Here is a 22034-nt window from a genome sequence, read left to right as displayed (position 1 = left end):
TATCTAACTCTACGTTTTAGTGTAAAACTTAAAATTGATTCCAGATTCTCCAATAAAAATATACCAAAGTTTTTAGTCACTTCACTAAGACCAATTTCACAGTGATTTTAAATTGTTTGCTTCCATCTTGCCATAGGAAATATAAACTATGCCCCATCAAAGACTGGCATTTCCTTTTCCTCCCATCATTTGCTGTGTCCAGACTTTGTCCATGTCCTTTGTACATAAACTGGAAAGTTTCAGAAAACTGTCAAGAGGAAGGACTCGAGGCATGAGAACATGTTTCCTGGGGTTTTTTTGGTTTTTATTTTTGTTTAAAGTGTATTCAGTTGCGGCCCTTAAGTAACCTGGCTTGGTGATCATTGTTTTGTACAGCAAGACAGTTCACTCTTCAGCCACAACCTCACTGCGCTAAGTGGACTCTTCCCGATTTTCATTTTTCCAAAACTTTGTGGAAAACTTAAAACCATCAAACGTGGCTCAATTTTTGTTTTGAAAGCGGAATTTACATTGAAAAGCCCCAGCTGCTACAAAAGTGTGGTTTTACACAGCCAAAGAAATCATTAATGTATTATATTGTTATGCTTGTTAGAGTGTCTCACAAAGCTTGCAAGCAGTAAGATAATTAACGTAGCTCTAATTGATGTAGCTATGCTGAAATTTCTCCAGGTCATGCACAAAATGTTAACGTACGGGTTTAATACCCGAGCTGCAAACTCCTACCAAAAAAGCCCCTTTGACGCAGGCAAAGCCCTGAAGCACCAACAGAACCCTGATGCATCTTTATATTGGCAAATATACATCCTTTAGAGGAAGGCGAGCAGATGAAAAACAGTAGCATCTTTATTTCAGTTTAACACTTCCTCCTTGGCTATATTTAAGGACAAAACCTTCAACACCCAGCAAGCGCGGGGTTTCAACAAACAAACCCTTCACTGTGTAAGTCTTGCTGCTTTTGGCCACACTTTGCAACCCCTTTTTAAGCTCATCATTATTTAGTGCAATCAACAGAAAAATGTTAAATAGCTCCAGCTGTTTTCAAGTCCACAGATTAAGTTTCAATTAATAATATGGCAAATATTCTGAAAAGATAACGTTAAGGATTTTTAATTATTAGAAATTAAAAACATTTTCTTCAAAAAGAGAAGCAGAAATTTATTTGGTAGCAAAAATCTTTGCTGGTCTCTGATTTTCTATAGCACTATCACTTATGAGAATAATTACACATTTCAGCTGGTGAAGGTAAAAAGCATAATTTTCAATGGATATTTACCCACAGGTACCTTAAGAACTCTACAGTAAGAATTTTTCAGGAAAAGTTACTGCCCATTGCAACCCTGCTTAAACTACAACAAAGTCATTGATGTATTTTCTTTTAAAATAACTGTGCATCTGCAGGGAAAAGCTGGTACTACTGATGGAAATATTTGGCAGGTTTTAGCTGCCCTGTGAGCTGGCTTGTATAACAAATATTTGAAATTTGCACAAGTCAAAAGGGATTCCTGCACACGAACAAACCAGCTCCTGAAAATCTCACATTGCTTAAGGAAGATTTTTTTGTTTTTTTAAACAATTATGCCTAAATAGGCATTTAATAGACAATTAAAGCCTTGAGGACTGCCTGAAGTTTCCCAAGCCAAACGATGCCAATTCAAACCATGCTTTCCTAGCTGCTTTTTCCATTTGATTTTTCCCAATTTCTGATGCTTTCATTTAGCCGACTTCTCCTGGCAATTCTGTGTTCAGTCCTTCCTCTCTCCACTCTCAGCCTCAGAGGATGAAGTTTTCCAACATCCCAACACGGGCTCCTGTTTCTGTGGTAAATTGCGTGCCCCAGTTTGGAGGCTCAATAAAATGGGAGCGGCGACAGGAGACAACAGGTGTCGGATTGGACCCTCTGGTTCTGTTGCTATGTGCAAGTTTTTGCCTTTTTTCAATATTATTATGTCATTTTCTGTAGGAGATAGTTTTAAAATTAAGAATACTAAGAGAATACTAACGGAATAACGTAAACATCTAAGCAATTCTGTCCATGATAAATATACCACGAGTATTAACAATATCTTGGGTATGCAAACATACCATCAATGCGGAATTTCATCAATACGCACAAACATTTGTCTGCCAATTTATATGGAAAACATAATTTTATTTGCCAGCTGTCTGACTCAAATCCCAGAAGAATCATTTCAGCGCATTTCCCGGGCAGAAGGCACTAGCCCACATTATTCACACCTCTAGACCGAATACCTGGCAACACAGGGACTCAAACACTAGCAATTAAGTGTCTGTCTCCAATTTAAAAATAATTCTACAAGTCTAGCATTTATGTTTTTAGCAAGTGTTTACCTTGCTTTCATTCTAAATTATATATTTCTCCAAACAAGCCATAAGGCTTTCTTTCCAAAAAATATCCTTTCAGCATCTCCTTTCTGCCTTCATCTAGTATCAGACCTGAATACAAGTAATGTCTCGCATTCTTCTCATTCCTGTAACGTCTTGCAATAATTTACATTTTTCCAAACTTCTTTCACCTTCAGCATTTTGTTTTTTAACTACTGCACATAACTTTCCTGCCTCTGGGAAGCATAAGGGTACACACAACCAAAAGTCTCCAATTTTTTCTTTCATTTCATTCTTAGTTTACTGACCAGATATAACTCTTAGTAAATCACACTATACCTTAGTATCCTTATTTACAAAACGAGCCAAGGCTTCTCAGCAGTCACAAAAATTAGATAGTTCTAAAGTTCTTTGGAATCCTTAGACATTAATATAAATACACAAAGCATATGTATTTCAAACTCCTCTATATGCAATTCAGGGCTTTTGTTCTCTAAACAGTCTGTTCTTTTAAGATGTTTAAGAAGATTCCGACTCTACAATAAGCCATTGATCAATAATCAGATGATTCAATCTTTTGATCATTCTGGTCCATTGTCTGAACCTTCTCTTGCATAACAAATTCTTCACAGTACAACGTTCAACTCTCCTGGCCTGAACAAACTGTGTAACAGTCTCTTCTACCTGATTATCCAATAATGGTGAAAAATACAGAAAGTAAAGCAGAGGAAAAAATTATCTGTAAAGGCAAAGTGGCCTACGGTCTCAACAACTTTATCGACAATGTACTATACCTTATATGACCACCAAAAATATCAGTAATTGGGGTCTGAACGAAGTCAGCCTGTCGAGTGACCGATGATTTGTTGCGAGGTCCCACTTGCTCCCACTCATCCTCGCTGCCCTCCCCTTGTTCATCTTGCTCCTCTTCTTCATGAACAGTCTGAGCCTCGGGGCCATTGGACACTGCAAGTTCTCAAAGGGAAGAAGAAAAAAAATGCATTGATTTTTTGTTTTACAAATTCAACATGTGTACAGATAAAGAATTCTAAAGGAAAAAACCCCATACAAATAATTTTCAGAGGATAAAATGTTTTCACAGATCACAGACTTGAGAAAGTCAATGAAAACAAGTGTACTCCAGGCTCACTCACAGATGGACACATCCAATTATTAACAGAATGCAGCTCACTGGTGACCACATGGAAACAGATGTCATTTTCTAGCAAAGTTTGATATATTTTTAGTAGTAAATTTATGGGGTAGAAAATTAGAAAGTCAAGTGTTATTCTGGAAACATAATTATGCCATTATTAAATATGACTCCTTTTCTGCACAGATATTTTACAGAGAACCCAAGGCTTAGCAAATATTTTCTTTGCAAGCGCCCAAGTCAGGAGGCTATAAACTGCACACGGCTAAAGAAAAAAATATGGAACGATCATTTTATATCATAAAAAATTTACCCTACGAAAGAGAAATTGGATAACTAGTGATCTACGCTTGGCTGAGACTAACAGTGACTTGTTTCATTTTTCATAGGGGACCCAAACATAAAGCCACTGTAAAATAAAATGGCTTTTTAGTCTGCATATGAATTCTAATAGTTCTGCATTTCTCTGTATTACAGAATCACCACAAAGAAAGGGGAGTATTTGAAAAAAAGTTTGCTACAAAAAAAATCCCACTAACTTTCATTATGTGGAGAAAGAAGTTTCTTTAGGGTCAGCATTTCTTCATGTAGTCCATTGAGGATAAATCCCAAGTATTCTTCAGCATCCTCTTGCCTGCCCTGAATAAAAAGGTTTTTTTTAATTATTACATGGCATTCTCATGTTTTCATTTTAACAGAAGGTTCATGACATTGAACATCTAACTTTCTGCTATTAATTTAGGCAATTTACTCAGTACTTAGTCCAAGCTGTAAAGTCAAACACAGTTTAAGTTTTACTAAAACTAACCCTCATTTTTGACCAGTTCAAAAAACCCTACATTATTAATTGGTAATTTACCATAAACAACAAGTACACACATAAGCTTGTCCTGCATACAAGAATTCCTGCATTCTTCTCAATACGAATTCGATTTAACACGCGAGTTGGCAGTGATTTCTTTTAAAAATAGTATTAAAAGTTGCTGTCAAACCAAGGCCGAATCAAAAGCTGCTTTGAACCATTATCTTCTCTTTAAATTGAAACTAAACTTGAAAGAATATTTTGAAGTCTGTGGACCTTCAACCACTCCAAGCTGAATTCCAAGCAGAAACAAACAACTGGTCATTTCTTAAATAGAGATCAATAGGTATCTTCTTTATATAAAGAGATGTGCCATTCCAATCGTAATTTATTCATTCTTTTGATGTATCAGACTGCCAAACTTATAATTAACTTCTTCCTATAATTTAATTTTCAAGACAGTCTAGATTCATGATAATGAACAATCAACCAGTTGATTTTAGTGATATTTATGTATGGCTTTCCATTGCTTTAATGACAGCAATCACCCTGCAATACAATTACAGAAGTCTAAGATTTTTAAGTCCCACCTTTTCTGAGAGACTTGACTTTATAACTGTCAAAAGTCTATAAATGTACGTAGGTTCAAAGGCAGCTCCTGGTCTGATGTCTCTCACAATTTTATCACCTAAAGCTGCAAGGCAAAGAGAAGTTCATATAAATAACAATATACAGAAATTTTTCTATGTAAGACCTTCACATTCTCTTCACACATCACTAGATTTTGGAATCGTAATTTTTTTTTAGTAATAGTTTTATTACAATTTTAGTGACTCAAGCTCAGAATTCCTAAGATACAATTCTTATCTGTATACATATTTAAAAAACAAACAAACCAACCAACACACAAACATCTTGCATCGCCCTACACAGAGTTACAGATGGTCTGGAAAAGTTAATACTCTCTTTTTATAGTCAACAGTGAAGGTTAACAAGAATACCCACAGCCATCATAAAAGAACAATTCTGGTTCTATTTAAATTGTTGTACTACTTTTGTATTCAAAGAACACTTCCTTAAATCTTTTATATATTTGGAATTCTAATAGATCACTTTTCCTCACTGCAGAAAAAAACCCAAAAAAACCAAAAAAACCCAAACAGCACAAACAAGATACAGATGGACAGAATGTTTAACCTAACGGCAACACAAAGCCTCAGAAACTATATTTGAAAACTACACAATAAAATAAAATGACCTAGAAGTATAATAAGTTGCATAAGACAGTACGATTTGTTTCACAGAAACAAAACTTAGGCAGCAAACCACAGAAATGTCTGAACTGTTTGGAAATCACTGGAACAACCAGCTCCTCATGATATTTTCTTATAATGTTACATAAACACATTCCTCAAACTGTGTTTTTTTTTTTTATTTCTATAAGTTTCTAATACAACAGATTTGGTTTAGAGATTAAAAAACGAAACCTACAAGATAATTTATTTGCATCAAAAATGTTCTGTTCCTCACTACACAATCATCATTGATACTAAGCACCTATTAGCAAGAACCATGCACTTCTGAAAGTTTTCACATTGAAATAGTGCAGAGGATGGGGAGGAATTAAAAGCCTCGATAACGTGCCTGTCGGCAATTTCCAGCTCTTAAAGAGACCTATTAGGGACCTGTTTTGTTTCAAATTAATTTTTTTAGTATTTAAGGAAGAATGATAGAATTGAGCAACTTGATAAAGCAAACAGCTGGAAATATGTGAGAGAGTGAGTAAAATACAGTGAATATCAAATGGTTTTGTTAGAAAGGGCATGTTCTTCGAAGACACCTTAACAACAAAAAAACTGTTATTATTGCCCCTGTACATTTGGTCCACCAAATAAAAGAAAAAAACATAAGGTGCAGCACCTATAACTTGACAAGAATCACCAATAAAAAAAAAAATCATAACACTGACAGAAAAGCAACAGCAAACTTTTCAAAATATCAAGAAACCCCAGAAGTCTGAAGAGCCACGAAGGGGATCAAGCACCAGTATTTAAAGGTCTCAAGTACACGGCACAATGCAGATCCTTATCCCAGAGCCTTCTTACCAGGATTTTAAGACTCTTCTCCCCCTATTCCCACTCACCTTGTTTCGCTTTAGGAGGTACAGGCATATTAGTGAACTCATTCATTAAACGAACACTGAAACAGAATGGAAGGAACAACTAGACATGAGCAGCAAGTTAAGACTTAGAAGGACAAATAATAAAATTAGATCACTGTCATTCCAACTGCCAAAAAAATAATTGAAGAATATCATAATGCAGTCTGAGTGAACTTCAGACAAAAATTAACCTGATCATTGCTAAGGAAACTAAGCTGTTAGGTTAGTTCTTGCAGCTCTCACAGTTCACTTTTGTGTATTAAACACTACTTAAAACTGATATTCCTCAGGCAAGTATCTTACTAGGCTAGTCAAGCCATTGCAAAATATGAAGTTCATTATAAAAGCCAGCTATCACCAAAAAAACCACACACAAAATATTTCTGGATACATATCAGCTTTCAACAATTGCAGTAAATAATCATTTGTTAGATATTTCTGAATGGGCTTAAGTGAGGTGAGAGATTTCATTTTTATTCCTTTTTTAACAAGCTACTTACAAACTGTCTATCATGGGTGTTGAGGTACACGGCCGCTGCGATTTGGAATACATTGGAATGGACTTCATTAAATGATACATTGGAGGGCAAGCAACCAAGGCTTGCAGGGTCTACGCGGTGGAATTAAGGAAAAATTCAGAAAAAGCCTGGAGTGGCAGGGAAATGACAACAAAGGCAACAATCTCAGCAATTAGAGAGACATATTAACTGGACCCCTACAGCGTGCAAATATTGAGTAACAAATCCCACGTCACATTGTAAGACTGAACAAATGGGAGCTAATACAGACAAGCAGATGAGTGCAGAAGTGGTTATGTAAGATAAAAGCTGGTGTTTAAAGGAGAATTGCTGGGCTGGAAATAAGTTATTAGGTTCTGCAACGATGAGTCTTGAAATTAGTCTTTAATATTTTCCAGTAGCAGAACTAGCAGTTAAAGCATCCTAATTGTCACTTGCAACGAGCCATTGCTAACACACGAGATATACCTTAATAAAAAAATATTAATAACTAACATAGTACAGCACTGAAGAAGGAAGATTTCTGTTACCCGAGGTAAAAGTTATTTTTGCAGACAAAGACAATTCTAATACATTAAGAGTGAGCTAATCTTCCATCTTGCTGTAAAAGGATTATTTTAAGCACTGGATTTACACGGATGATATGATAGTGACAGCCTGCTCAACAGAAAACCAAACAATCCATCTACTTACCAAACTGCCAAAACAAAGAACAGTTACTTGAAGTATGAAAGACAAATAACCACTTCAGCTGATGCACAGAGTAATGAGTAAATGGAACTAGAAATTACAAGAAGGTTTTCAGTCATGAGAAAGTTGCAGTTCTGAAATATTTTCACAGAGGTAAGAGAGACAAATTGCAAACTGGGATTGTGCAACCACCCGCAGGGGAACCCTGGACGCAAAGTTCGATGATCAAAAATACCCCTGGATTTCTAGATGCTACCCTCAAACATTTTAATCTCAGTAGCAGGACGTGGGAAGACAAACGCTTTTATAAAATACTTACCAGAAAAATCCAGAAAAGCTTTTGACAGATTTAGTACACAAATTTTAACTTAAGTGCATTAATTTTTTCCAAGGGAAGGATACAGCATTGATGTAGCACCAGTTTCCTTTGTTGATCAGCCCTCGCGGTTGCAAAGACACTGGTTTATGTATTAGTCTTACATTTTCCAGTATTTCTGCAGAATGAGAAACAGTAAACTGAGCATCAACAAAACGCACACACTAGCCATCAAAACAAATACATGTTGACACATGACAGCATAACTCAAATCAATCAACGAGATTCCCAAAAACTTCTGCAAATAGCTTTGCTCCATTTAAACGCTGCTCACATTTCAAATCAGACACATTTCTTCAACTGAAGACATCCTGGAATTTGGATGAGGAGGATGCTGGTACAAAAACCATTGTCATTTCAAAACTGAAAAGTCCTATTTGGTTTTTGTTTCATTTTACTAAAATTATGTACTTTTATTTATATAGATACATATATAGATATAAATTGCCATTAGCTGTAATCCCCTGCCACCAGTTTTACCAAGTATTTCCCAAATTCTTCTGCTTTGAAGCAGATATAGCAGTCTCCGTTTACAAGTTGCAACATATACTATCTTACGACAAAAATATCTTAGCGCAAACAGGACAGGCAAGTGTTAACATGGTCTTCTGAACGGTATGTTTTATTTCCTGCTTTAAGATTTCCAAAATCTACAAGATAACAGGCTTACATAATAAAATGCCTGTTTTCCTGCTTTCGAAAACTTCAGCGATGGCCCAAGTTTAAAAATGAGAAACCACTGAACATAAATACGTCTGTCTCAGTTATGGAACTGACAGCAAGAGGGGGAGTTTTTCCAGGAAGTCTGACCTGTTATTTAGGTACCTAAATAAAAACTGTTTAAGGAAAATATTGGATCTGGTATATTTTAAATTTGCAAAACAAGGACAAGAGGTATACAAGACAGAATAAAAAATGCAAATAAATATTGCAATTTTCTACCAAGGGGCTTATTTATTTCTATAATAAACGTGAGGGCCTCTAGAGCCCTTATATGCTACACTGTGTAAACTTAAGAGAGTTTGAGATATTCACTAGAAGGACTATCTATCTAAACAGACAAGATAACGTGACACGGAGAAAAGCAGAGTCACAAATCTATAACTGAGCAGAGGAGTTGGCAGAACTGCAGGCAAAATCCATGTCCTTCTACTTCCAGACTATCTCTTCACCTATAAGATCATATTTCCTGCTGACGACACCAGTTCCAGCCAAACGAAAACATGACCAAAAATTACAAAGTATTTAAATCAGTCCTCTGTTACATAAAGAACCTGACACCTGAAAGGGCAGACAGCAAAAAGATGTAGAACAAGAAGGCATTAGCACCAAGCACAGATGAAAATCCTTCTGTGAGTGTCAAAATATATTCGTTATTCAATTATTAATGCTCTAGTATTTCTGACTATAGTTAATGCAGCAAAGTTTGAAACGTATCATGCAGACACACAATCTTTCTGGTGAGACAACTAAGCACTGTTGAAATTTAGGATGAAGAGAATGAAAAAAGTATTTAATTGGAATGCCTTTCGATAACTTTTTATGTTAACTGTATTCTTCCCTATTTTTGTATCACACTAAATAAAATTATTATTAGGACCTTTAGCATCCTCTTGTGGTCATAAAATTGCTTTGTAAACAATGTCTAGAGCAATTACAGTGAGGTTTTTTTAACACAAAGCATTATTTTTGTGTACAGCAATTACACTCAATACCACATTTTCATCTCGCATCCAACATTTACACAATAACTTCAAGAACTTTTACAAGAGTATCAGAACAAAAATACACTTAGAACAATGAGAAAACTTCTTTGAAGTTGCAAAACGTGTTATAAAGGACACATCACTAACCAGAAATCAAATTCCCTTTGGCAGATACTGAATTGTGAAATAATGGGCTTGATTTGAAAATATACCAAGAATATTATGATAACATTTAGAAATTTTCTACTATGTAACATTGGAACACCTTTGTAACAAATTAAACTAAGTAATTCTTGTCCTGTTCACTACAGTCTTGGGAGAGCAGCGAATCATCATCTTCTTCATGAAGATGTTCTACGTATTGGAAGTCACATCCGTCATCACTCCAACAATTTCATCCGCCACTAAGTAAATCCAATTTTGCCACGTTTGCCAGAAGACTCTGGTTTTCAGATCTCGCTTCTGTTTCCTCTGCTGCACTATCACATCTTCCTTGAGAAGCACTGCCCAAAGACTGATGTTTTCATCGAGTCTTCAACAGCAACAACAGAATTATAGTTCTCTCCCATATTTTCTATGTAGATTGGCACTAAACAATGGAAAAAAACTTTGTCTCCTTCAGCTTTACTAAGGACACTTATCAACTCCCCAGAACTTCCAGATCCTTATATGCTCTAATACTATTACCAACCATTTGTTCTTCATACCATACGCTTGCATTTGATTTCTATTCTGGCCTATCCTTCCATACTTGCATTTATTTGATTCCCTTCCTTCTAATTTAAAATCACTCCTGACTTAATCAGATCTTAAATGCTTGTGTGCCTCAATTTATCTGAAATTCTGCCTGCAGTAAACAAGTTTTATACGAAGTTACTTCCATCATCCACAATCAAAACACTGCAAGAAAATGGGATTCGAAAAATCTTTAGCTTCTCCCACTGAAATTTCTAATAAAATTAGCAAGAACAGTTAAAAGGCTACTAGTTTTCAAACACTTATTTCCCTAGTTTACTTGGAACATTATATAAGGCATTATTATCAGGTTACGTATCAGAGGGTAGTAACTGAAATGTGGCAACTGAAACCTGAAAGTGTCTTATTTTTTACAAATACGGACCATTTATGACCTTACTATCCCTTAGAAAAGAATTCTTAAAATGTCTGTCCTAGTATCTAAATGAGGCCAAGGTGCATAATTAGTGCAGTTGTGTCTTTCTAAATATGCAAGCGCTGTACCTGTACTCCTCCACCATTCCGATGTTACCGGCCTTCAGTTTTGCCAAAAAAACCCCCATCAGTAGTTCACGGTTTCCTTCCTTTAGCTTGTCCACCGGTGAAGCTTCTCACCATACTCCTTACCCACTTGCTAAAATTAACTCCTCAGTATTATTTTCTCAGCAAGATCAGCATGAAATTGGTTTGTCTGGTTTATTTATTTTCTAGCCCTGATCTTCATCTCCGTATCTTGTGTAGCTTTCATTTACATTTCAGGACTAAGAAACCACTGATCTTTTCAGGTTGAATCCAGTAGCACTGAACTATCTCCAGGGTGCCTGTGAACCATTAACCTCCCTTGTGCTAACTGGTGAAATTAAAGCACAAACCAGCAATCGCTCCCTGGAAAAGTAACTTATCTTCTTGTGTCCTGAGCACCTGCTCTAAATAAAAACTGTACAGAAGGGTCTCAGAGCTCCGATAGTAAGTCAGAAAATTTGCTAATTTTGCCTGCTGAACTCGATACACTTCAGGTCTAGATTTTACCCATGTTTAGCACCCTATGGCACTTGTGGTCAAAAATTCACTCCCATTGGCATGAGTTGAAACTGGTGAATTCCCAGCAAATCCGAAACCAGGATTCCAACTCAGCCACACAGAAAACAAGGAACACAATCAGCGGCTGCCTATGAGAAACATCCAGCATTATACCCTTATAGAACGATGCTAAACTAGGCAGGAGGTTTGAGATTAAATATGTGCGGAATGGAGCAATTGATCTGTCTGAAAATCATCAAACAGAACTCATGTAACACATTGTCGAGTGTGGGTGTATGAATAAAGCACTAACATACCTATTTTCCAAAAAGGACAGAGAACATCATAAAAGAAACCAGACAATGAAGACACCTCTTTGCACACAGTAAAGCCCTGACTACGCAGCATTCAGATCTTGACATGACCATTTTAGATCAAAATCAGGAGCATCTCAATTATGGGCATTGCAATGTAACTCCTCCCTAGATCAGCCACAGTGAGAAAATTAATTCCCTCTCACTGGAAAAGGATCTATACTCAAGATTATTCCTGTGCAAAACCAGCTGCCTAATAGTGAAGGTGCACAAGAAAACCGTGTATGTTACACTGCTATTTTAACACATTAAACACAAAACAAAAAGCTCTGCTCCCACCTGGTGGCAAAAACTAGTACAGGAACAGTCCCAGTCTAGGAAGTTAAAGCTGAAACAACTTGGACAAGAGCAAAGAAAAAGGTTTTCATCTATAGCAAGCAGTTCTAGCTCTATGGTTGTCACAAAACAGTTTTAAATTAAAATTCATTAAAAAATGAAACAATAGCTGAAGATTTCAAGAGTACAACATACTCCATATGTATGCGTTCATACAAACCATAACCACCTGCTCATACACATTATTTAACAGTTAAGTGCATGCGTAACACAAGCGAAAAACACACGGAAATATGAATTATCTTGACAACTTTCCTCTCAACAGGCAATTTTCAGTAACAAAACTGTTACTAAAGAGGGGATGAGAGGCAGGTATATACTTCTGGGTATTCTGAATAGAAATCTCCAGGTCAGCTTCCGGTTAGAGCAGAAAACTTTAACTTGAAGCTGTCACACATGAAACGCCATTGTACTTGTAAATTATCATGTAGCATAAATAGCAGGGTTTTGCGCAAGCCTTTTCACACACGGACTATTTCAAAGATTCAAAATAATTATTTTTGTTCCAACACTCATGAGTCAGTGACACAAAATGCAACCAAATGGATATTTTTCTTCGTGTTTTCTGAATCTGCAAAAATGATCTCGGGCACATTTTAGCATTTTTCATTAGAACTACCAATACGACAGGACCAATGGTCAAAGCCTTCGTATCACGCGCTGCTTTTCCCGATGTACCCTCTGGACAGTTTCTTATGGTTATTCTTGAACAGGCAATAGCTCGCATTGTTTCTGCATAATATAATGTTGTTTGTAACAGTCCAGGATAATTCCTCAAAATTTGAAACACAGACCTCTCAAAGAGCAAATTGTCAAGTATAAAACTATCTCCTGAATTAGAATTTCTAAAGCAGGACCTATGTAGATGTTACAGTCAAGCTACTCTAAGTATCCACAAATTTCAGCTACTTTGGCATAAATATATTAATACTCTTCTTGTAATGGAATGCAGTACAAGATTGTAAATACTGGATAATATAACACACCATTTTCAGAACAAACTTCTCTAACGTATTCTCCTTATTGCAATAGCACACAGTCGAATGCAACCAGGCTATTTAAAAAAAAAAATCACAGATCACTTAAACATATTGTTTGACAAGTAGCAACCGTTTTACCGCATCTGGGATAATGACATGGTAATGTCTCATTGGAATGTTTACTCGGGGGGATACAAAACTGCCTTATTTCAATTACATCTTTCATAGCCGTGTTTGAACAGTCATCTTACTAAGAACATTAACAGAGGGATCTCCTCTATCAATATTGCACACACTCCTGTTTACAAGCAGAGTTAATACCCTTCCAGTGAAACATCCACTCGTGTGTATTAACTATACCTGCAATCTTTATGGCTACAGGATCCTCTGAAACTGGAACAGGTCCCTCTTTGACTTCAACCTGTTTTTCAGGGACCAGAGTAGATGTGGCAGGAGGGGTATATTTAGTCTCAACATAGACCACAGATGTGGAAGCAGAGGGCTTGGAATTGTGAAAAAGACTAGCCCACGATTTCGCAGGCTGATTAACAGGGACTGATCCTGCAACCGGGACTGTTGCCTCAGTAGTAGGTGAAGCTTCCTCAGGCTTAGCTTGGTCTGAGTCAGTGCTTTCCACAGTGTGCAATTCTACCCCATTGGCAGCTGTGTCCTCACCAGAGGATTCAAGTGTTTGTCCATTAGTAACGCCAAGATTTTCAGTAGTATCAGTACCAGCATAAGACTGTACAACAGCTGTCCTTAAAGGGCTATCTCTGCCAGTCTCTGCGGGGATGCAAAACGGTTCAGAATTAGTAACACGGCATACCTCAGGCTGCCCTGCAGTCCTGCTACTGTCTAGTGCGCTAGAAACAGAATCATCAGAGACAGCTTCGTTAACGAAGTCCACAGAATTGTCCGGGCTGTTGCAAGTCCTTGGGGTGGCCAGGGAGGGGATGTCTCCCGTCAGTTCCGTATCCTCCGTGCTTATACTGTTTAGTCCCGATGAATTTGCATGGCCATTTACAAGAGCTTCTGGGGGAGCGACGCCATCGCTGACATCTTCCAAGTAACTGTAGTATCCAGGCGGTCTTTTTTTCTTCTTTTTACGCTCCCTTTGCCCAAGGCCTCCAGCCAAGCCATCGTTTTCAGCATTAGAACTGCCATCCAAAGCGAGGGTTGGGTCAGTGAACTGGCAGTCAATGGAGTTGTAGTTGGTTTCGCTGAGAGTATCATCAGGGGGTTTCTGAGCAGGTGCACAACTGAGAATGAACTCCGGAGCCTGAGGATTCAGAGTACTTGAAATACTGTAGTCGGTGTTATTTAGTACGGTTGGTTGCGTCTCAATAACTTCATTAACACCAAATTCAATTCTCTGATACTCTTCCCCTGAACAAGAGAAAGCAAACCTGAGTTAGTGAATGACATCTAATTAAAAAGCTACAAAGTCAAGAAAAAAAACCCATATTTTCCTCAAGAAAACAAACTACTACAAACTCAAGAAAGCAAACTACATTCCTTCAAACTAAAATAATTCTTACACTCTATCTAATACCTGAAGAACATTTCAAAACATCGTTTTCTTAAAGACAGTGTATGATTCACGTCTTCTTAAACAGAGTATGGAATTTTCAAAGTCACTGCACAGTTCCTGCAAATAACACCTATTAAATTCACCTATTGAGAAAAATTATTAAAGGTCATTCACTTTAGCAATATTCTGCAATAAGTTAATTACTGGATAATGACATATAAAACATGGTGCAATACTGAACTCTACACTTCTAAAGATAGTGTATTCCATTGACAGTTACAAAATCCAAGCCTTTACCTGTTTAACTTTTAAAAATAACATTCACATGTGGAGTCTGGGTTTTGGGAGGTTTGCTTCATTTGTTTTTCCTAATGTGTAAAGATTTATCATAATCATTAATAACTGAAAAATATTTTCATTAATTGTATGAAAACATGGCAATTACAGTTTTAACTCTAGGCTCATCGACAACTTATTTAATTTCATCGCAGTTGAATTTCTTACTGTATGAGAATATGATATATATGACTATATGATTTTATGTCAATAATCACAACATAAATGTGTTCAACTCGTACATACAAGCAGTACTGAAAAATTTGTGAATAGGACTGGGTTTGTGCTTTGGGTTTTGTTTTGTTGTTGTTACTCTTAATTTCTTTATTTCGCCTGGAACTTTGACACGCTCTTTAAAGAAACCCTAAGAAATATTCTCATGGCAGGCTGCAGTATCACAAAATATTTTCAGTGACGAAGTACTGCAATTTCCTGGAACTTAATTAGTTTTATAATGCATGCAGGCTAACTGGTAACATTGAATACTTAATTTACAACTATTTCCATAATTATCAAATAAAGTGATAAAATTAATGAAACTGAGTCTCACAAACGTTGAAGGTTAGCTCACGTTTCAGTACTAAAGTTCTGCAGGTCTTTCTATGATATGTATGTTACTGTTTCAAAGAGATGAATTTTAATATTTTGTTTTCTCAAAGATGGGGGGGAGTGGGCAGGACACAACACCAAACCAAAAATAGACACATTTCAAATTTTTAAAGACACTAGAGAACCAAACACTTCTATGTATGACATGTCAACAGATGCATGTTTTCAGGTTTACCACAGACACTCATTAAAAATGACTATTGTTTTGGTTTGTTTCTTAAACACAACTAAAAGCAAACAACAGTTCCTAAGGAAAAAACGTTATTCCTACACCTCAGGAAATAATCCTATGGGAGGACAGAGTCTAGTGGAGAGTATTTTGATATATAACTGCCAACATAACTGCTTTGAAACTCTCCAAATGCTTTCTAGAAAACTCTGCCAATGAAAATTTTAACTTAAACAAACATCAAAATCCAAACAAACAAAACAGCCTCAACAGTGACAACTACGATCTACGCTTTTTTTTCACTATCAAATGAAGAGTAATGAAACATTCAGTGTGCTGAGGTCTGATTTACACACGCAATACCAAAATATCATCAATTAACAAATAAAGATCAGTCTTAAGTAATATATTATATATTTTACATGTCTGTAGCTCTCACCAAATATAACTGAATATAAATGAATATAACTTCATGCCAAATCACATTAAAAACAAGTAGATACAGCTGTTAATTGCTCTTAACACTTTGATTTACTAACCTAACTAAATGAGAAGTAAACACAGCTGAGCTATCAATTTCAATCTTGCTGCCAGGCTAAAGGAAAATTTACCAAAAAATCCCTCCATACACATTTCTCTAAATCATGTTAATAAAAGCCTGAATTTCAAATTTTCCTCACCTCTTCCCCACACCCATGAGAAAGTGTTTTACAACATCGTCCCTGGCAATCCCCCATTCACCAACTACTCCTGCAATCACTGCCCAGCTATCGCCAAAGGGGCTTCAGCTTCTTTTTTTGAAAAAATAAGGAGCCTAAAGGCAGGGAGGTGCAAAGCTGCTGCCCTGATACCAACTTCAGAAGGAAGGGCTGGGAGATCTCAAGGATCACCCAACTGGTGAGCAGCAACACTAACTGGTTCCAATGCTACCAAATGGCTGATGTGTCAGGGGGACGCAGATCGAACCCAGCCACAGCTTCAGCTGGTTGCAAATGCAAAGCACGGGATTTCAAGGGATACAGGACACAAATCTACAACAAAACTGTTCCTCATTAGTTCATCTGCTCATGGAGCAACTTGTTAGTTCAAGCATGAACCAAGAGCCAGTTCTTTACCCTTTGTTACGACAGCAAAAAGCAGAAGCAACAACTGGTAACAGCTAATATTTCTCCAGCCATGATAAAAATGAATTATTGGGCACATTTCAAATCCCTACCGATTCCAAATAACCCGGGAGTTCTGGTTTTTTCCAAAATCCCAGTTAAAAAAAATAATAATTGCTTCGAAACGAAGCACATGGTTTCCCTTGGTGGGTGATTTAAGTCTACTACAGCCAACAGTGAGAATTCTCACTTAGCTTTCCTGCCCGGTTCCTCTACTCTCCACCAAGCTTCCAGCACTTGTGTTACTGAACACTAACCTAGCAGAAAAAATAATCCAAGTGAGTATTTTTTCTTCTGTTTTGGGGAACTTCTCAGCTTACTGTGCACTACACAATCACAAGAGCCAACTCAGAGCAAGTGGAGAGCAGAAAACAACACACATTCCCTTACAGTTATGGCACAATGGTAATTTAGCTGAGGGTGCAACATGAACATTCTAGCATTTAAGGTAAAAGTTAGGAAGTTACATCTGAGGAATTACAACTTTACACCTTCCAGCAGGATTAGAATAATAAATACCAGTAGCTACTGTATAGTTAGTCTATGGGATGACTGGCAGAAGCTCATTTGCTGAGTCAAGTTCCTTCGAAAAAATGAGAGGTAGTTTTTTTCTGTTTGTTTTGACTTTCCACTTTGCTTCCGGGCATCTTTGTTTCAATCTAGTTCACAGTGCTATTTCTGAACGGACTGAAACAGATATATCTGTCATGAACAACATGACACGCATATTGAAACAAGTATCAACAGATGCTCAAAAGACAAAGTTTATGTACAATAACAAAAGCTGTGAATACATACTACTAATTAGTCTGAACAGATTTCTGCATATTAGAGCTTCAGCCATGATCTGATTATTCCTAGTGAGCATTAATGGATCTTCTAATTCTGTAATAAAGTTAAATACTGAAGATAAGTACGGGAAAAAAAATTAGGCTATTGGGGGGGTGACAACTTGGGCAATGTGTGTCATTTGATTATAATTATAAATATTCTGCGTAAGCATAGCATTCCATTTTAGTTTCCACAGCTTCTTATGCAGCCGTCACAGTAATAATGTGCACGCACGGTACAGTGCAGGCTTGTTAAAGACATTTTTCAGGCAAAACCTAATTTGCTGTCATTACCTAATCTCAGGGCTAGGAGGGGCTCTCTCAGGGTCTAGGAATGATCTGAAAAACATTTGTATAAACCAACTTTCTGTATGGCTTGTGAACATTAAAACCTCAGTCTTAAAGAACAGAACTTAAATCCAGAGTTAGACAAAGCAATATATGACTGGACACCCCTGTCATCAACAACAGATAATTTATACCATTTGGTCCTTTTAATGAACCTTTCAAACTCCTATTTAAAATTATTCAGGGTCCTAAAACTGGTCTTGTACTAAATAGAGGTCCTGAATTTTCAGAAATATTGCACATCTGCTTTCAAATGGGACCTGTTATCCTTCTTTATGTCTAGCTATCTTATTTACCTTTAAATGCAAGGCCAAAGTCACTAAGCATAATGCTCCGGTGTTCTTAAACATTAATATGTGCATTTTGGTCCTCATAAGTACTTTTGAGAAATGTCCAGTCAGACACCTGCATTATTTTGAAGGAGATCTGGATGTCACTTGTATCATTCTCATATACATCTGGGTAAGTCTCAGCTTTCTTGCTCTACTCTGATTCTGGGAAAAAAACAAACATTAATTTACCTGCTGCTTAAAATATTGAGGAAAGTTTGGTTTAAACTATATAGTTGTGATCACATGGCAGCTCTCACTTAACTGTCAACTTTATGTATGAAGTAAGGCCAGGTTCCTTTGTCAAGCTGTAGGGTGTACAGGTTGAGACACAGTAGGCACGTGATTGTTCCAGCTTTAAACCAGGAACTCTTTAATGCATTTTTACATCAAGAGTCATACTTTCACCAAAAAAAAAAAAAAAAAAAAAAAGAGTATTTTCCAGAAAAATAGGTGAACCAGATAGAAACAAGGATGTCGAAGGGAACATTGAACAGAGCAGGTTGCAACTGCCAGAAAATACACTATGATTCTTACAGGAGGGCCAGCTGAACGCCACACTAGTTACTCACTTCTTCGGTACAAGTTCTCTAACAAGCTTCCACCTCCTCCCATTTTTACAGCTGCATCCTACAATATTCCAGCAAGACATTAAGACTGTGTGGTAGCACAACTGAGGGGAATAAGAACGTCCACTCTAATTAGCTAAAGTTCAATGACGTATTTTCAAATACTCTCATGGATCTCAGTCATTAAAGGCCTTTAAAAAAAAAAAAACCTGCCAAATATATGCATATATAGCTGCTGATCAAGTTCTAAATATTAAATTTAAAGAGAGGTCATACTAAATCAAGGAAAGTGTCAAAACCATTAAGTTTAAAAAATGGATCTTGATTTCTTACCATTGTGCAACTTACCTGTGGACTTAATACCACATGAAACTGTGTCATTGTATGGAGGGAGCTGTGCAAAAAAAGAAATGAAACTTATTTAAAGATAAGCAACACTATTAGCATCTGACATCAGTTTCATTTGAAACATTTGAATCCTTTAAAAATATCATTATTAAGGTTTGATTTTCTGAGAGCATGTCTTGAACTCATGCTTCTATATTTATCAAATCCCACACTGTAGCTTGAAGTGTCCTTGCAGATTACCATAATTACGGAAAGATAATCTTGGTTACACACCACAGGCTCATCAACTTCTCAAGCAATTCACCTCACAGCATCAGATCTTCCCTCATCTACAGTAACTCACCACAACTGTAAAATGAGGAACATAATCACCTTTTAGAGAAAAACTGAAGACGGACCAAATTACCTGTGAAAGGATGAAACCAAGTTTTGCACAGACAATAGTCACACCTAAACCTTTTGACTCTCAATCCAGTTCAGCTACAGTGTTGCCCTTCAAACGTTTCAGCTAAAGTGTACTCTTAATCACATTTAAAGAAAAAAACCCAAAACTTTTTGATCATCAGCCTAAGCATAATGTAACCACAGCATACAGTGGACTGTAAACATGTCTAATATAAAACATCGGCACCATTTTATGGACTCAGTGGTTGATAGAATCCCTTAGTATTGAGTAACCACAGGTGGGCAACTTCTAATTCCCCCTCGTCTGCCCCCAAACTCCCCCAGCAGCTGAAATTATAATGCTGTAACAAATATCAGAGACTTCTCCATTCAAGTCTTCAGTTCTCTAAAGCTAAAGATACTTATAAATCACCTACTTAAAGCACTGTAGACAACAGTGCATCGAAGTGGCAAGAAATATATTCTTAAAATTCCAGTACTAAAAAATTGCATAAAAAGAACACATACTGTAAAATCTATTTATAAACCATAATACATCTTAATACATCAACTTTCTGGGTGAAAAATGAGAATAAATGAGGCTCCAAGCTTTTAACAACCTATTATTCCACATTAATATCAAACACAGATTCAATATAATTTTATAGTCAGAGCTAAAAATGTATTCTAAAAGTTTACGGTAAACAGTTTATGATAAAACTTGTAATTCTTGTTTTTCTCTAATTCCAAGAGCTTAAGAAAATCCAAACTAAAAAAATTTTTAAAAAGTAGTTCATCTATTGGTCCCCTAGATATCAGCTTTCTGAGTTGACCTTTTTCATACAACTGGGTCATCAGAATCATCTTAGCCAAGAGGTGTCTGATAGAACATCTGTGTAAGAGACATTCTAAACAACTTTTAGCTTTAACAGTCTATAGGTAAGGGACTTCGGAAGGACACCAGTATCGAGAGGTGCTGGGGCTCCCAGAACTGGCACTACCCCCAACAGAATGTATGTCAAACATCACTGCAGAATTACAATCTCAGTCGGCTGCTTGAATTTCACCCTATTTTTTTTTTCAGACCACTCTTCTCTGAAATATCTGCACAGTGTAAAACTAATAAGGATAATTTTTATTTCATCATCCACATAATTAAAACATTGAACTGAACCAGATCAAGGACAAACTGAAAGAACATTGTTCAACACAGTTTTTTATTTTGGTACCTAACCAGTAAGTGGTACACTTGAGACTGTTATAAAATGAAGTAAGACTGGTTTGAATGCTGTAGGTTCATGTTTCCTCAACATACTTTATGAGAGTAGCTTTATAGAAGTCAAGATATGACATTTTCCCCAATGTAAGCATGAGAATAGCTGATGTAGGACACTTAAGGTGACACTACTGAGGATGCCAACGTCATGCTGCTGCTGCAGTATTTAATGGTGGGGAAAACAGCAATATTAGCAGAAGAAACACGTATTACCTCAAGATCTATTTTGCATTACTTCCCACCTAACAGGAAAGATATAAAGCTATCCCTAAAGGCAAGTACAAGCTGCCTTTTTCTAAGTTTCCCTGACCCACCAGCCCACCCCATTCCCTTCATGCACTTTCATTGTTTAGCGGTGTGCTATACTAATTATACTTGTAAAATTAAGTTACAGGAAACCAAGTCAAATTAACAATGGTCATCAGATTTGTACAATGTGACAAAAGGATTTCCCCATCCACAGCTGAAGTGTTCATTTCCTTTACATTGAGGGAAGACAGAAGCATGACTGAAATGTTTAAACAGAAATGTTTGGAGGAAAAACATGGAAACTGACCAAGACAAAAATTACTTTTCAAGTCCGGAGATGAGGACAATGGCATGATACTCTTCCCTACAAAGAAAAATGGCTTCTTCACTCTCTACCAAGAACTACAGAGAGTAAGACTCTACAATACCATACCTCTTAAGCAAAAAAAAAAGGGCAATCAGAGCATCAAAGCTGAGGTAACAGGGCTGGGTAACTCACTTTCGACATCCTGTCACTACAATGTCAGCTATTCCAGCTCTAGAAGATGACAAGCAGAAGGTGGAATAATTAATTTACTTCTAAAAATCCACATACATGGAAAGAAGATTCCTGTTCAATACCTTCAGTTTGTAAATTAGCAATAATTTTTTAAAAAGTATTGTGCTATTTCAAATATGCACTAATAGATGTAGCTTTAA

General features: G+C 36.7%; 1 protein-coding gene across 1 annotated transcript in view; it reads right to left on the bottom strand.

Annotated features, from left to right (window-relative positions):
• The window catches only part of USP10 (ubiquitin specific peptidase 10), a 49490-nt gene that overhangs the window by 7254 nt on the left and 20202 nt on the right, over positions 1-22034 (bottom strand). The window contains exons 3-10 of the mRNA XM_065640805.1: positions 19427-19472; positions 13555-14580; positions 8070-8161; positions 6960-7069; positions 6442-6497; positions 4889-4992; positions 4036-4135; positions 3138-3318 (exon numbers count right to left, since the gene is read on the bottom strand). Coding sequence (XP_065496877.1) covers positions 3138-3318; positions 4036-4135; positions 4889-4992; positions 6442-6497; positions 6960-7069; positions 8070-8161; positions 13555-14580; positions 19427-19472 — 1715 coding nt within the window. The remainder of the gene's footprint in view (positions 1-3137; positions 3319-4035; positions 4136-4888; positions 4993-6441; positions 6498-6959; positions 7070-8069; positions 8162-13554; positions 14581-19426; positions 19473-22034) is intronic.

This window comes from Caloenas nicobarica, chromosome 9 (genome assembly GCF_036013445.1).
Source record: "Caloenas nicobarica isolate bCalNic1 chromosome 9, bCalNic1.hap1, whole genome shotgun sequence".
Taxonomy (NCBI): domain Eukaryota; kingdom Metazoa; phylum Chordata; class Aves; order Columbiformes; family Columbidae; genus Caloenas; species Caloenas nicobarica.
This window is presented reverse-complemented; position numbering and strand designations above follow the sequence as displayed.